At 53.3% G+C, this 13,252-nt stretch overlaps 5 protein-coding genes across 5 annotated transcripts; 1 reads left to right on the top strand and 4 right to left on the bottom strand.

Annotated features, from left to right (window-relative positions):
- Positions 1-284: 284 nt before the first annotated feature.
- Positions 285-3,162, bottom strand: N7474_002635 (NCBP1 family protein; the record flags this gene model as incomplete). Its single annotated transcript, XM_057194050.1, has 7 exons — positions 285-1,156; positions 1,214-1,395; positions 1,454-2,349; positions 2,407-2,674; positions 2,727-2,833; positions 2,918-3,012; positions 3,096-3,162. 7 exons carry the CDS (start codon positions 3,160-3,162, stop codon positions 285-287), a joined length of 2,487 nt encoding a protein of 828 aa, XP_057055405.1.
- A 913-nt stretch (positions 3,163-4,075) lies between these two features.
- Positions 4,076-5,549, bottom strand: N7474_002634 (GSK family serine/threonine-protein kinase; the record flags this gene model as incomplete). The annotated part of the gene is made up of 6 exons (XM_057194049.1): positions 4,076-4,209; positions 4,267-4,665; positions 4,714-5,062; positions 5,121-5,204; positions 5,263-5,435; positions 5,504-5,549. The coding sequence occupies 6 exons, from the start codon at positions 5,547-5,549 to the stop codon at positions 4,076-4,078; spliced, it is 1,185 nt and encodes a 394-aa protein (XP_057055404.1).
- A 2,871-nt stretch (positions 5,550-8,420) lies between these two features.
- tom40 (TOM complex pore protein TOM40) lies at positions 8,421-9,601 on the bottom strand (the record flags this gene model as incomplete). Its single annotated transcript, XM_057194048.1, has 3 exons — positions 8,421-8,528; positions 8,581-9,228; positions 9,293-9,601. The coding sequence occupies 3 exons, from the start codon at positions 9,599-9,601 to the stop codon at positions 8,421-8,423; spliced, it is 1,065 nt and encodes a 354-aa protein (XP_057055403.1).
- A 781-nt stretch (positions 9,602-10,382) lies between these two features.
- N7474_002632 (bifunctional fructose-2,6-bisphosphate 2-phosphatase/6-phosphofructo-2-kinase) lies at positions 10,383-12,570 on the top strand (the record flags this gene model as incomplete). The annotated part of the gene is made up of 10 exons (XM_057194047.1): positions 10,383-10,654; positions 10,718-10,753; positions 10,823-10,920; positions 10,985-11,154; positions 11,207-11,287; positions 11,336-11,443; positions 11,493-11,612; positions 11,663-12,037; positions 12,095-12,271; positions 12,325-12,570. The coding sequence occupies 10 exons, from the start codon at positions 10,383-10,385 to the stop codon at positions 12,568-12,570; spliced, it is 1,683 nt and encodes a 560-aa protein (XP_057055402.1).
- Positions 12,571-12,651: 81 nt separating this feature from the next.
- On the bottom strand, positions 12,652-13,091 carry N7474_002631 (ubiquitin-related modifier 1; the record flags this gene model as incomplete). The annotated part of the gene is made up of 3 exons (XM_057194046.1): positions 12,652-12,769; positions 12,821-12,985; positions 13,039-13,091. 3 exons carry the CDS (start codon positions 13,089-13,091, stop codon positions 12,652-12,654), a joined length of 336 nt encoding a protein of 111 aa, XP_057055401.1.
- Between the last annotated feature and the right edge of the window lie 161 nt (positions 13,092-13,252).

The raw sequence follows: 13,252 nt of genomic DNA, 5'->3' as shown, positions 1-13,252 counted from the left end.
CAAGTAAAGCTACTACATATACTATCCGATAAGTAGAAATATGTTGCCAGTTTCATTTATTTTTTTTGTCTTTAGTATGTTATTTTCTTGCCTGACGCGCACATATCCGGTACCTACATAGTGTACAAGGCCGAGGGCCAAGAACAAAACAAAAAGAAAAAAAAAGCCCTCTCACCATCCACGACATGAATCCATTGAAATGACAAAACACAGAAGCCAAAAACGGGTTGATCCAATGGAAAAACGAAGGAGACGATTGGTCTCATCTCCCTCCCGCGAAACAATTAAACATCAGCAACGTCGAGATCGCCATCGGCACCTGCATCAGCCGGGGCATCAGGCATGTCAGACTCAGCAGAAGGCGGGGGGAGAGTGCCGACGGGGGTAGCGTTAGCCAGGGCATCGGTAATGAACGAGTCCTCGACAGCGGCCTTGCGACGGAAGACACGAAGCCAGCGACGGCCCCATTGGCGGATTATGGCGTCCTCAGGCAGATCCCCGCTGCCGTCGCCGCGCTCCATTTGCTCGTCGTTACTGCCGGCCGCAACAGAGACAATAGAGTCCTCAATGAATTTAAAGAGAGCGTGCATTTCGGAACGCTCGCGGGAGAGGGTCTCGTCCAAAACACTCAGCTGGGGCTCGTACAGGGTAGGCTGGGTACGGGCAGCAACAATCTGGCGCATGCGATTGGTGACCTTGCCGACGGTGGCGGTAATTATTTCAAAGATGTGAGTCTTTGCCAGGATAGTGCCGGCTTCCATGGACTCGGAGAGAGCCCATTGCAAGACAGAGAGAGGGCTGAGGATGGTGTAGTTGAGCAGCTTGTCGATGATATTGATGGCAATGCCAGGCTGGTCTGTCCAGTACTCCATGACAGAGGTGATGATCTGGCAGCGTGCACGCGGCGACTCCTGGCCGATGGCTAAGAGGCGTTCCTTGTTTCGTTCAATGCACGACAGGACGTGCGACAGCGACTTAGACCCTACGAAGCAGATCGATGTCACCAAAGCATCCGTTGACGGAACTTTGGGGTCTTCTACCCCCAAGTTCTTGGCCTGCTCTTCGATGGATGCAATGATAGGCTGGATTTCCTCGTCACCGGCTTTCTTGCGGATGAGCTGCATAATATCTTGCCCTTCCTTGGAATAGGGCGTCACTGCCATTCAAGTTAGCAGCCGTCGAAGCCATTTCTAGAAAGAACCCTGTTACTTACTCTCAGCCAGGTACTTGAATTCAGGAGTATCTTTCTCCTTGCCCTCTGAAATGAAGGACTGATACGCCTCCGGAAGAGTACCCTTGATTCGTTGCGCGAAGCTAAGCCGAATTTCTTTGTCCAGAGCACCGTGGATGAAAGCCATCTTCGGGTGAACAATTGGCAGATCAAGATCGTCGACCCTTGAAAAAACAAGTTAGCGTCTCGAATGTTAAAGAAAAACCCGCAAAAGCTCCTTACCATTCGCTCCATTTCCATGTGAAGCCGAAGTTGCTGAGATGATGGGCGAACCAATCCAAGAAACGATAGGTGAGGTCCAAGTCCATCGTCTCCACGCTGTTATACAGAAACCGGATTGCACGGCCCAAGCTGGGCGCAATTGCCGCCGGAGCAATTTTGCAACATTCGGTGAGCAAGGAGTGATAGTAGACGAGCTTGTGCTCCGGAGTAGGCAGCTGGAACAACTGAGAGAAGACCGCATCCACAGCCACATCCTCGGGTTTCCATGCCCTGTCTTCCGGCGCCAGTTCACGCATCCGATCGAAAGGCGTCGCACGTTTCACAAAGATATGGGGCGGAAAGTAGCAATCCACATCGATAAGGAACTTGGCCGTAGCAACCCGACTGAAGTCGAGGAGATTGATCGTATCGACCAACGCGTCTCTCAAGAGTGACGAAGCGATGTCCGAGGGAGAAGGGACAGTGTCCACCTCTTGGTCCGCATAGACGGAGAGATAGACCTCTGGGAATAGAGCCCGCGTGCCGTTCTTCACCGGGTTAGGAATCGTAATCTGGGGAAAGGCAATCTTGGATACATTCTCAAGCAACCTGGGTTCACCAGTCTCGTCATCACGCAGATGCTTCCATGGCCGGGGAAGACAGGTGAGCTCCCATCCCCGACTGGCCTCACCTTGAAGCTGAGTCTGAAGCAGACTGATGACACTTTGACCAGCGGCTGGCTTGTTCTCTTCCGGGCTGAAGGTATTCACCAGGTCCACGAGCGGGTGCGGAGTGGAAGCAATGACATCCGTCTTCTCCAGAAGCGCAGAAGCCTGGGAGTCGAAGCCTGAAGCGGGGGACAACATCACGAAAGGAATCGTGAAGAGGATGACCTTCACAAGCTCCAAACCAAGAAGCTGTACCCGTTCGAGTCAGACTATTGCGAACAGCTAAACACAGACAGAAACACTTACATCTTCCGAAGACGCTGTCTGGAGATCCACGGCACGAGAGAACAGCTCCTCCAGTAGCGGGAAGATACCCTCTCCCTCAAATGCCGGCTGCAGGACACCCAGGAATCGAAGGAGGAGCTTGACCTCACGCCACGCTCCCATTCCAACGTACTTCTGAAGGGCATCACCGGCCTTGTTGATAACCTCCGTTCCAAGCTCAGGTTTCAGGCCGTGTGCACACAAGACCGTTGTGGCGACGAAAGGAATCTTCATCGGTTGCTCAAGGACACTGCCACAATGTCAGTAGATTTACAACCCAGATGTTCCAACGCAACACATACAGGTCAATGGAGATGTTGGTAAAAGTTTCGCGCAGCTCCTCGTCGTCATAGTTGTCCACTACCGTCTTCGCAATCCCCTGCACATCGTCCTCCACTCGTCGCGCAGCCTAATAGCAAGACCCAAGGTCAGTAGTTTGAAAGATAAAAACACCGGCAAGCAGGATTGCGCGCGGGCAGAAAAGGGATCGTACCGATTCGGCGAGGGTGAGCAGTTGTCGCCGGACCTGAACCACGAGCGGTTCCTCATATCTGCGTCGCTGCGGACGGTGATCATCGTCATCGTCATCTGTCGAGCAGTTGAATTGTCAGCACAGGGGGTATGCTCATCCAGGTCGCGCAATCCCCTTCTGAGGTCATCCCAATACGCACCTCTGTAGCGCCTTTTGCGGCCACCACCTCTTGGGCGGTCATAGGGTCGACGGTCGTAATCAGCCATTGTGTGGGACAAATTGAAGGGAGATCCAGATGTTCCCAAGGCCGAGTGTCCCACGGGGAGGAAGCAGTCAGGAATGCGAAAGACAAGCTTGAGAGAGAGCTTCGGGGTTTGGGAAACTCAATGGTCGCTCGGAGGCTGGGTTATTCCGGTCCGACCAAGTCGAATACTTCGTGCTGCACCCTACGGATACCTACGTTACTGGGGATGAGAGCAAACTGAGAGAACCGTCTGTGCGATGGAACAAGGACACATAGCTCATCGGGAATCGACCAGACTGGTCCTGGTCGCCATGAACGGGCGCTGGACAAATGATATCGGGGAAATAAGAAAAGAGAATAAAAAAGGGAACACAAACAAAAAAAGAAAAAAGATAGCAAGGACGCGAATCAAAAGGGAAGAACAAACGGGGTTTTCTAGCGCTGCAAGTCGAGGGAATTCAACACCTATACTCCACGGGCCAGGCGCCGCCGTGCAATCCGTGTATCCCAACAGAAATCCTCAAGATTTCTGATGCTGGCGGTGATGAAGACCATCCTTGCCACCCAGGTTTCCTTCCCCATGACTGAGAGAGACGAAGCTATGCAGTCTTGCAATCCCCCGCAGGCAGACTCGCACAGATAAGGGTATCACTTTTTCCTCCCAAAGAGCTGTCTCAGACACCTCCAGAACTCCAGGCCATGACCTCCCACCATTGCGTGAAATTCGTCATAAACCTTGCAATGAAACGCTGAACGGTTGCACTCGCTTCACTCATACTCGGCCTCCTTCCGTGTCAACTCCTCTCCATGCTGCTGGATCAAGGTATGAACGTCCAGCAAAATTCGCGTTTCACCGACCCAGAGCAGTCGATCCCCTGCCACATCGGACAGCAAATCAACAGGTAGACATTTCAATCAGGGTGTGCATGTCAACTTCAATCGAGGCGTGCCATCATCTCCTCCTTTGTCAGAGGCTTGAAGTTGTCGATATCGAGCCCTTGGGCCTCGAGAGCCGGCCGTATGTGAGCGGGGACCAGTTGGTGGTTCAGCGAGGGTGCGATCGACAGTTCTATAATAGCAGCGTTAGCAGACATGCAAGGACGAAAGAAAAGAGAATGGTGCGTACCATGTCGCGAGAAATCGAAGAGAGTGGGCATCTCCTTGGCCGGGTTGTTGTGGTGACGCGAATCCGGTAACCGAGTGTTGGGGTCCCGAAGCTCATCGAAGAAGGGGTGGCACATGGCTTCAATGGCCGACAGGCGTTGCGTGGGCGTATATTCCAGGAGGGCGGAGATGAGATCGATAGCCTCTGGGGGCGCCTTGCGGAACACCTTGTTGAAGGGATGCGGCTTGATCTGCGGGAACTTGTGTTCCATGTAGTTGGGATTCATGGTCCGGATTTGTTCGCGCGTCGGGGTTCCGAGAACCTTGATAATTTCCACCAGCTGGTCAATGCCCGATTCACCAGGGAAGAGGGGTTGTCCGAGCATCAGCTCAGCCATCACACAACCGGTCGACCAAACATCTAGAATTTGGTTAGCATGCGACCGACTCCAAAGGTGGATTCACGTACCGATCTTGGTTGTGTAGTTGGTCGCACCAAAGATCAACTCGGGCGCGCGGTAGTAGCGAGAACAGATGTAGGAGACGTTGGGTTCGTTTTCGATCAGGATCTTGGCAGACCCAAAGTCGCAGAGTTTCAGGACACCCGTGTTGGGGTCCAGGAGCAGATTCTGCGGCTTGATGTCCCGATGGCATATCCCTTGCGAGTGAATGTACGCCAGCGACCGGAACAGTTGGTAGATGTACAGCTTGACCTCCAGCATCGGCATTGTTGTCTTGAGCTTGTTGAAGTACCGCGAGGCGCGATACACCGTCTCCGGGACATACTCCAGGACAAGGTTCAGGTACACTTCATCTTTCTGTGAGAGGTTGTCAGCCAGTTCAGAAGGGGGCCAGGTCAGGCAGCGGAGAGCATACCCTGTCGCCGTTGGAGTAGTAAAATGCCTTGAGCTCGACGATGTTGGGGTGGCGCACGATCCGCATGATCTGCAGCTCACGATTCTATCCCAACGAGTCAGTGACAAGCCCGACCAAGTCCGTGCGTGTGTCGGATGCCTACCTTGAACCGCTTATCCTGCAGGACCCGTTTGATGGCTGCGTCCTCGCCGCTGGGGGACATCTTGGTCTGGAATACCACACCAAATGAACCATTGCCCACAATCTTGCATTGTGTGTACGAGATTTCCTTGGACTCCCCCGTCAGTCCATCTTGGACCTTCTCGCGGATGACCTCTGTGCGGCAGGGAAGCGTGTTAGTGACGGTCGACCGGCGAAGGGAATCAATTGGATTGTGGACTTACCACCCATGCGCAAACTCGGAAACAACCCAGGCCGACTCTGTGACATCACGGAGGTTGTGTCGAGATGACGGCAAGGCGGCGGCGGGGGGTAGCGTCGAGAGGGTAAGTACTATCGGGAAGGAGAAGGACTGCACTTCAAGAGTGGATGGCGGGAAAGGGAAGGGAAAGACGTTGGGGCGTCCGTTTTGGGCAGAGTGACGGTGGAGCAGCAGATAGAGCGGATAATGAGATGATAAAGCAGAGAAGTGGAGGGGGGAAGAGTGGGAGGTGTGGAAGGAGGGGGGGGATGTGTTAGGGTCGGGTCAGGAAAGGGTAAGGTGAGGAAAATAACACCAGTAGGTGCGAGTGCCAAGAAGGGTTAGAGGGAAACCGGGCGGGAAGACAGAGAAGACAGAGGGAGAGCGAAAGAGGGAAAAGAAGAGGACGAAGTGGGAAGGGAAAGAGAGAGAGCGAGAGAGGAAGAGGGAGGCAGGAAACAGACGGGGCAAAATCACGAGGTTCGGCCAATGAGTGCCAGTTAAGTGGGTTTTGGGCGTGGGTATTTTGGGGCAGGCCAGCGGGGGGTGGGTTAGGTGAGGATCTGGTCATTCACGCCGTAGAGAGCCCAAACCCAAAAAGCCAAAGGAAAAGAAGAACCCGACCGAGGGGAATGGCGAGGCAATGATAGGACTGCGTGAGTATAGGCCGTCGAGTGGATTCGAGCGTACCGTACCGTATCACCGGTGCCTTTGCGATGATATCATCGGTGGTAATTAATACACGAGTTACTGACCGGACGGCCTTGACTGCATTCCACTGCAGCTGCCGTTGACCGCTGAATTCAATCGTGGTGGTGCTCTCGTCCACTCCTCTCCGGGCTTCTCTACGACCTCCGATCCTCCTCGAGTCCCTCGACCGACCGAGAAATAACATCATACGGTCCGCTGTCTGATGACCCGCGTGATTTTCACAGGGACCCTCGCCATTGGTTCATCCCGGTCGGTCACCTGGTGTGTCACGAGACGGACCGCACCTGACTCGTTGGTGGCAAAGCCACTTCCGGAGGAGCTTGGACCACGATGTTCCTGATTCTGTTCGGTGATGTATGTATTCGGGGCTGCACCTGGCTCGAATCGTCAACCGTTGAGTAATTATTTTCGGATTGCTCGGCCCACGGCTGCTCCACGCTGGATTCCGGCGGCCTGGGCTCGGGGTTTTTCATGTCGCTGCCAACTAGTGCTTCCTCATAGCCCATGGGACCACTACTGACTACTATTCCCACCACCCAGCCCTAGGGGCTGGGTGATGGTGGTGCCTGTTTGTCTTGGCAGCTCCCAGCCTCAGCCGATCGCTGTCAGTCGCCCGACTCGCCCTGATTGGAGCAGCCCGGGCCCCGCGAAAGATACGGTTCCCAGGTTCAGCACGATTTCCAGGGCAAGAATCGACGGCCCTTTCCGTCGTGCACATGGCCCACGCCATCTTCTTCACCGGGCATCGGGTGTGACATCCGCCCGGGCGTGCCATTGACAGGTCCCGGATGCTGCTACCGAGTATAGATGGACCCTCGTATCAGAATTGAAACTATTCACGGCACCATAATCATCGCTCTGGCGACCCATGGGCAGGTCCCTTTAAGCTCGAGCCCCGTTTCATTCAGGATGATTTCTCCCGTAGGGCCAATTGTCCAATTGGATGGGATCTACCGCGTTCGCGACGATCCAAATCTATGCGCGACGGATCTACCTCGGGGCATGTCGCAGGAATTCCAGCGGCGCGGGAGGATTGGCCTGTAGCTCATAATATGTCATGATGGCCGAAAAATCCTTTCCACAATCCTTCTTTGTCCCTTGCTTGGGACCGATGTATGGCGCGGGATCTCACCGATCTCGAAAAAAAGAAAGATTGCCCGAAACAAGGGCCGTGTGCCAGGAATCCTTCAGGCACCGGATTTGCCAGGCAATAATAATGTGGACACCCCAATACATCCATCCATTCATCGGACGAGAATAATAATTAATCTCTCGTCAAGTAATAACCCAGGTGATTAGAGGGGGGAGCTCGGACCCCGTTCTAAAGCAGCCAGTCCCGAGGTCAGCAACCAAAGAAAAAGCCGGGATCTGAATTTTCTTCTCTTTCGCTCGTTTCATTTTCATGGTCCCCGGAAAGAAAGAGTTCATCACGGGGACAGGGGAAGCGAGTCGGCCATGATGTCAGGGTGGATGCCACTACATACTACATAATCCGCCGATTATCTCACGATCCAGGACCTGGGACAGTAGTTTTTGCCGACAGGCTTTGACCAGTGATTGAGTGGGGAGGGGGGGTGAACGGTTTGCTCCAGCACTGGGATGTGCATAACTAAGGTGCCGGAAGTGGATGGAGCTGGGACCCAGCAGGACCATCCATTGGTTGCTGCGACTGGGCCAAGAGGATCCGCTCTGCCTGACTACACCGATCACCGCTTTGATCATAGGACGGGCAGTATGCGCAGGCGGTACGTCAGGTGACTCGACGCCTCGTTCTGGAGGCATGAGCCGACAATGGTGATAGTTACTCATGGTTCAAATCTGTTTTACATTGACCCGTCTATAAGGTGACAAACCATACCCAGCACTCTCCATAGCCCCCATCCATGCATCACATCTCATCCCTCGCAATCCCACGGCAGAAACACAAAATGGGTGACAAGAAGACACGGGACCAACAAGATGGGCGAAACAAAAGACAAACGTAGAATCTATACAGGACAAAAAGGTGTGAATCTCCATGGCGCCAAACAGTTGCCGCCTGGAACCGGGTTTTCCGACCGGGATATACCGAGGGAAGAGAGACATCGGACAGCGAAGAGAACTACTAAAACAAGGGAGGTGAAGAGGTGATTAGATCGGGAGAGGGGTAGCGGAGCGAAGAGAACAGCTCAATCCGGAACCGGAATGGCTTAGAACGGCGGCGGCTGGATGTTAGAAGCATCGGCCTTCTCCTGCTGCTCCATCAACTCCTCGCCAGCGATCTCGAGCGAGACCGCGAGGCCGACCTTGGCGGATTGCTAAGAAAGATCATTAGTGTCTGCTTCCAGTCCATGGAAACAATGTGCTTACCTTGGCCTGGTCAATCTCACCAGCAAAGGTAAGAGAGATGGGCATGGCGATCCGCTTCTCCAGGAGACAGCTGACCTTGCCAGCACTATCGACCTGAGCGCGGAATGAGGAGGCCCGGAAGTCATACTTGGCACCAATGGCGGTGGTTCCGTCACGGCTGGGACCGCCCATCATGAGGGCAGCCGCACTGGGAGCGAACTGGAGGTTCATGTCGACACCGGCCTCAACCCGCTCAGAGAGCTTGCGCCAGTACGTGGCGGCAAAGGTGCCCTGAGCCTGCAGCTGGGCCGTGGCAATCCAATCCTCTCCCTTGTACTTGCCGCAGTAGGAAAGAGCAGTCTCCGGACGAGCGTTGAGGCCCTGGCGCTGCCAGATGGCCTCGAAACCAAGAGCCAGGCTAGGGGTGACGGACTGCAGGTAGCTGCCCACGAAAATGCCGGTCAGACCACCCTCCAGGAAGGACGGGTTGAATGCCTTGAGAGATGCGGAGAAATCGGAACCGGTATAGTCGTTGTCAATCTGGAGCAGGCCCTGAGCGCCACCCTGCATGATCTGAGCGTTGGTCTTGGTGACCAACGACTGGTTCCAGCGCCAGTTGTAGACCGCGGCGAGAGAGCCGTCACTGCCGAAGTTGCCTTGCATGAAAACCTATTGCCGCAATGCCCAATTAGACCAGGAAAATGGAATCGAATGAGAGAGTAAGATAGTTTACCTTGGGGCTGCCGTACATGGCGGAGAAAGCGTACGGCGGGAGATTTCCCGACGAGCCCATGGAGAAGGCGTGCGAGACACGGAACAGGGGAGACATGCCGAACACCTTGGTCAGATCTGCCCGGAGACCCGAGAACATGAAGTTGGACAGCATGACCTCCTTCTGGACCTCCCGCGCGATGTTGTCCACGGTTCCGGGATTGGGCAAGTTGAGCAGCGCCCTTCGCTCGGCGAACGAGGTGTATGCATCCTTGATGGCCGCGGCAGCGGGGTTGTCGGTGACAAAGGAGAGAGATGATAGATCGGCCATTTTGATCGGAGGTGCTAATCGTCAATGATTGCTTGTTGTGTCGTCACGCGATGCTGGGGCACAGAGTCTGTCGAGACCGGCGGAGGAGAAGGGCGGCAAGAAAAAAGAAAAAGACAAGATTTGAGACCAGCCCGGACAGAGAGAGGAATCTGGGACGAACGAACGTCTCAGATGAGCGACAAAAGTGTTACGGAATGAGGTATTTTGGGGGTAGGACACTTCAGGAGGGAACAAGGACTGTCAAGAAAAATCCCGGTCACCTGTTGTTTGGCGTCTTTGGCCGCTGCCGTCCGCCGGGTTTAGGTAAGCCTGCCGGGCGATCACGGGCGACAGAACAACGAGCTGGAAGTAGATAAACTAACGTCAACGCCTGCGCGCAGAAAGATTTTTTTTTTTTTTTCGAAGGGCCTGTTCATCCTGGCATCTGTCTGCTTGGGGATACCACCTGTGCAGACGAAGTTGAGGTCGGGCAGCGTTGTCTACCTCATTACCGCCCCAACTCCCGTGCCTTGCTCTGCTTGCGACACACACCCCCGACACAGCTCCGTCTGGATATCTGCCTCTCTGGCAGTGTTTATTTCTTTTTTAACTATCTGAGCCGCCTTGCAGGCCTCACTGCGATCACTTGCTATACCTAGCGGTCCTTCTTTTCCACTCTTGGTGGGATCTGCGTCCAAGCATGGATACTCTACTGTAAGTTGCTTCCTTCTCCCCCCAATGGACACGATATTTCGATGCATGCTCCCCATCTGGCACAGACAGTCTAGACTATATTCTACCTATGGTCGACAGTACCCACTGGCAGACTATTTTCTTGGGAGATGCCAGTTGCTCTTCGTGTACCTTCACGCTGACGTCAGTTAGCACGGCCGAGATTGTGGCCAACTCTCCCCAATTTCGTCGCAAGTCCTCCACCTTTGTCGATGCGATCCATGACTTGCCGGAGAAGGCCGAATTGGCGCCAGCTCAGCTGTACAGCACAGAATCCGGCCGACTCTTCCATTCCGGGCGCATTGTGATCATCACTGTCGGTTTGCCCGCCCGCGGGAAAACGTAAGTCCACTACCCCAACTATGAACATCGTTCAAGACAACTGATCCATGGCATTTTCGATAGACATATTTCTGTAGCTCTAGCCCGGTACCTTCGATGGTAAGTATTTGTGATTAATTATATTGCGGTCAGTATGGCAGACACGATACTAACTAACGGTCACTCTAGGCTTGGAGTCAAAACCAGAATTTTCCACCTGGGTGACTACCGTCGTGCCACAATCCCGTTTGGCGAGGATATGCCTGATGACTACTTTTTCGTCAACGGTACGTGCGGCTTTGGTCCTTGCGGCTGGGTCTTGGGATGGTTCACGAGTCTAACAATATGCAGCGACCGCATCATCCGTTCTTCTGCGTCAGAAGATTGTGAGAAAATGTCGAGAAGACATCTATCACTTTCTGAATATTGAAAAGGGGCAAATTGCGATTTATGATGCCGTGAATCCATTGGCCTCCGGGCGGCGCTCACTGGCAAAGGAATTCGCAAAGCATGACATCGAGGTAGGCAGAAGCAGGTAACTTTATATGATACTAAACTGACACTCCATGACAGACATTATTCATCGAATCTTGGTGCGACGATGAACGCATTATCGAGGAAAACGTTCGCAGGGTGAAGATATCTTCTCCTGACGTGGGTACCGGCCTCAATATTACTTAGAGCACGAACTGACTGTCTCAGTATGTTGGATGGAATTCCGAGGACGCTATCAAGCACTATTTGGCACGCATCTCCTCTCGAATCCCCCAGTTCCAGACCATGGAAGAAAAGGATTTGAATTACATCAAGGTATGCAAACCTAATCGATTCGATCAATTGGCATACTCATCCGGCATAGATGATAAATGCAGGCGAGCGATTGATCGTGAACAACTGCAGCTTTGGGTATCTGTCCAACCGCATCGTGTTCTATCTGCTGAACCTCCACATCAAGTCACGACGGACTTACTTTGCGCGGGTAGGTGATTTTCTATGCATAGCTAGACTGTTACACTGACCTGTATCCAGGCTGGTGTGTCGGTAGAGGCAGATTCTTACAAGGCCGATGTTTCTTTGTCCGCACAGGGAACAGACTACGCCAAGAAAATGACCGAATGCCTGCTCGCCCACAGAGAACTGGAGAAGCAGGCACTGCTTGATCGAGGCGAACCAGAGCCTGAGTTGAGACCATTAAAGGTCTGGACATCTACAAGACGCAGAACGGTCGAGACAGCACAGTTCCTTTATGAGAATGGCTACAAAGTCCAACAAAGGTCTCAGATGAGTCAACTAAAACCGGGAGTCTGCGAGAAGATGTCCGAGAAGCGGATCCGACAGGAATACCCGGATGAGGTTGCTAAACATGAACTGGACCCTTACCACCACCGGTATCCTCGTGCAGAGGTACGCGATGCTTAACCCATATACCGTGTGCGATAGCTGACTGTGTATGTGTGCTAGTCATATCATGACCTCGCCGTTCGTCTGGAGCCCATCATCCTGGAGCTGGAGAGGGAGCAGAATGACCTGCTTATCATTGCGCACGAAAGCGTACTGAGAGTGTTGTACGGCTACTTGATGGCCTGCAACGCGGCAGATATTCCATTCTTAGAATTCCCCCGGAACGAGATCATTGAGGTAAACCGCATTTGAAAATATGGTGAAACCGTGGCTAACTCAGACTGGTCCAGATCATTCCCGAAAGCTATCAGAACGAGGCACAGAGGATTCACATTCCTGATCTCCCTGAGAGTATCGTGCCGGACTCCCCCGAGAACTTGAAGATTCCGGTACCTCCGAGCGGAATGATATCGCCCATTCAAGGACTGGGCAGCCCGCCGTCCGGCCTTGCCACCCCAGCGAGTGGATTCCGAACCCCCAGTGGACTTCGCACACCTCGTGAGCTCACACAGCAGCACGTTGAAGATGTCGTCTAGGTGGCTGTCCCCCAAGTTGTGCTGTGTCCATCATCCCGTTCCTCCGTTTCTTGTTCATCATGTCAATGCCCGTATAATAATCTAGCCTCCATGTAGTGTCGAGACAAAGACAATATTATCTCCTCGCTGCAGCTCATACTTCTCCTCGCCTTCCAATTCCCAGTCGGCGTCGTTGATAAGCACCAGAATGCCCGGTCGTCTGTAGACAAAATCAGCTCTTGAGTTATCAATGGATTCCCAATCCACATACACATTGTCCTCCATGATAAACATCTCTTTCCGCTGGTCTTGCATGACATTGTCGACCAAGTAACGGAGCAGATAGGCTATGTTTGGCCGGGTGCCGTCGTCTAAGCTCGCTGGTAGGGTGACATTGTGCTTGCGCTTGTTGGAGAAAAGCAGCTCCAGTCCGCCACTGTACGAAAGTTAGAAAGTGTCTCTCATGAAGCTGTGGGGGTTTGACCATACGTAAACTCGACGGCAATGGAGATACCTCCGTCTCCCGGTGCAGGCTGAGCCATAGCGTAGAATAACTGGGATTATTGCAGAGTTGAAGGAAAGTGGAGGAAGAAGAGGAGGGATGGGCGGGCGAATTCTTATCGATAAGCCAGTTCTTTCTTCTGCAAAAAAGCGACGGCTCTTTCTCTCTCAGCCCATTGCAACAACGAAAACACAATACTGG

This window comes from Penicillium riverlandense, assembly GCF_028828495.1.
Source record: "Penicillium riverlandense strain IBT 135883 chromosome Unknown utg000002l_segment0_segment0, whole genome shotgun sequence".
Taxonomy (NCBI): Eukaryota; Fungi; Ascomycota; class Eurotiomycetes; order Eurotiales; family Aspergillaceae; genus Penicillium; species Penicillium riverlandense.
Note: the sequence above shows the minus strand (reverse complement) of the source record. Positions and strands in the feature narration are given on the sequence as shown.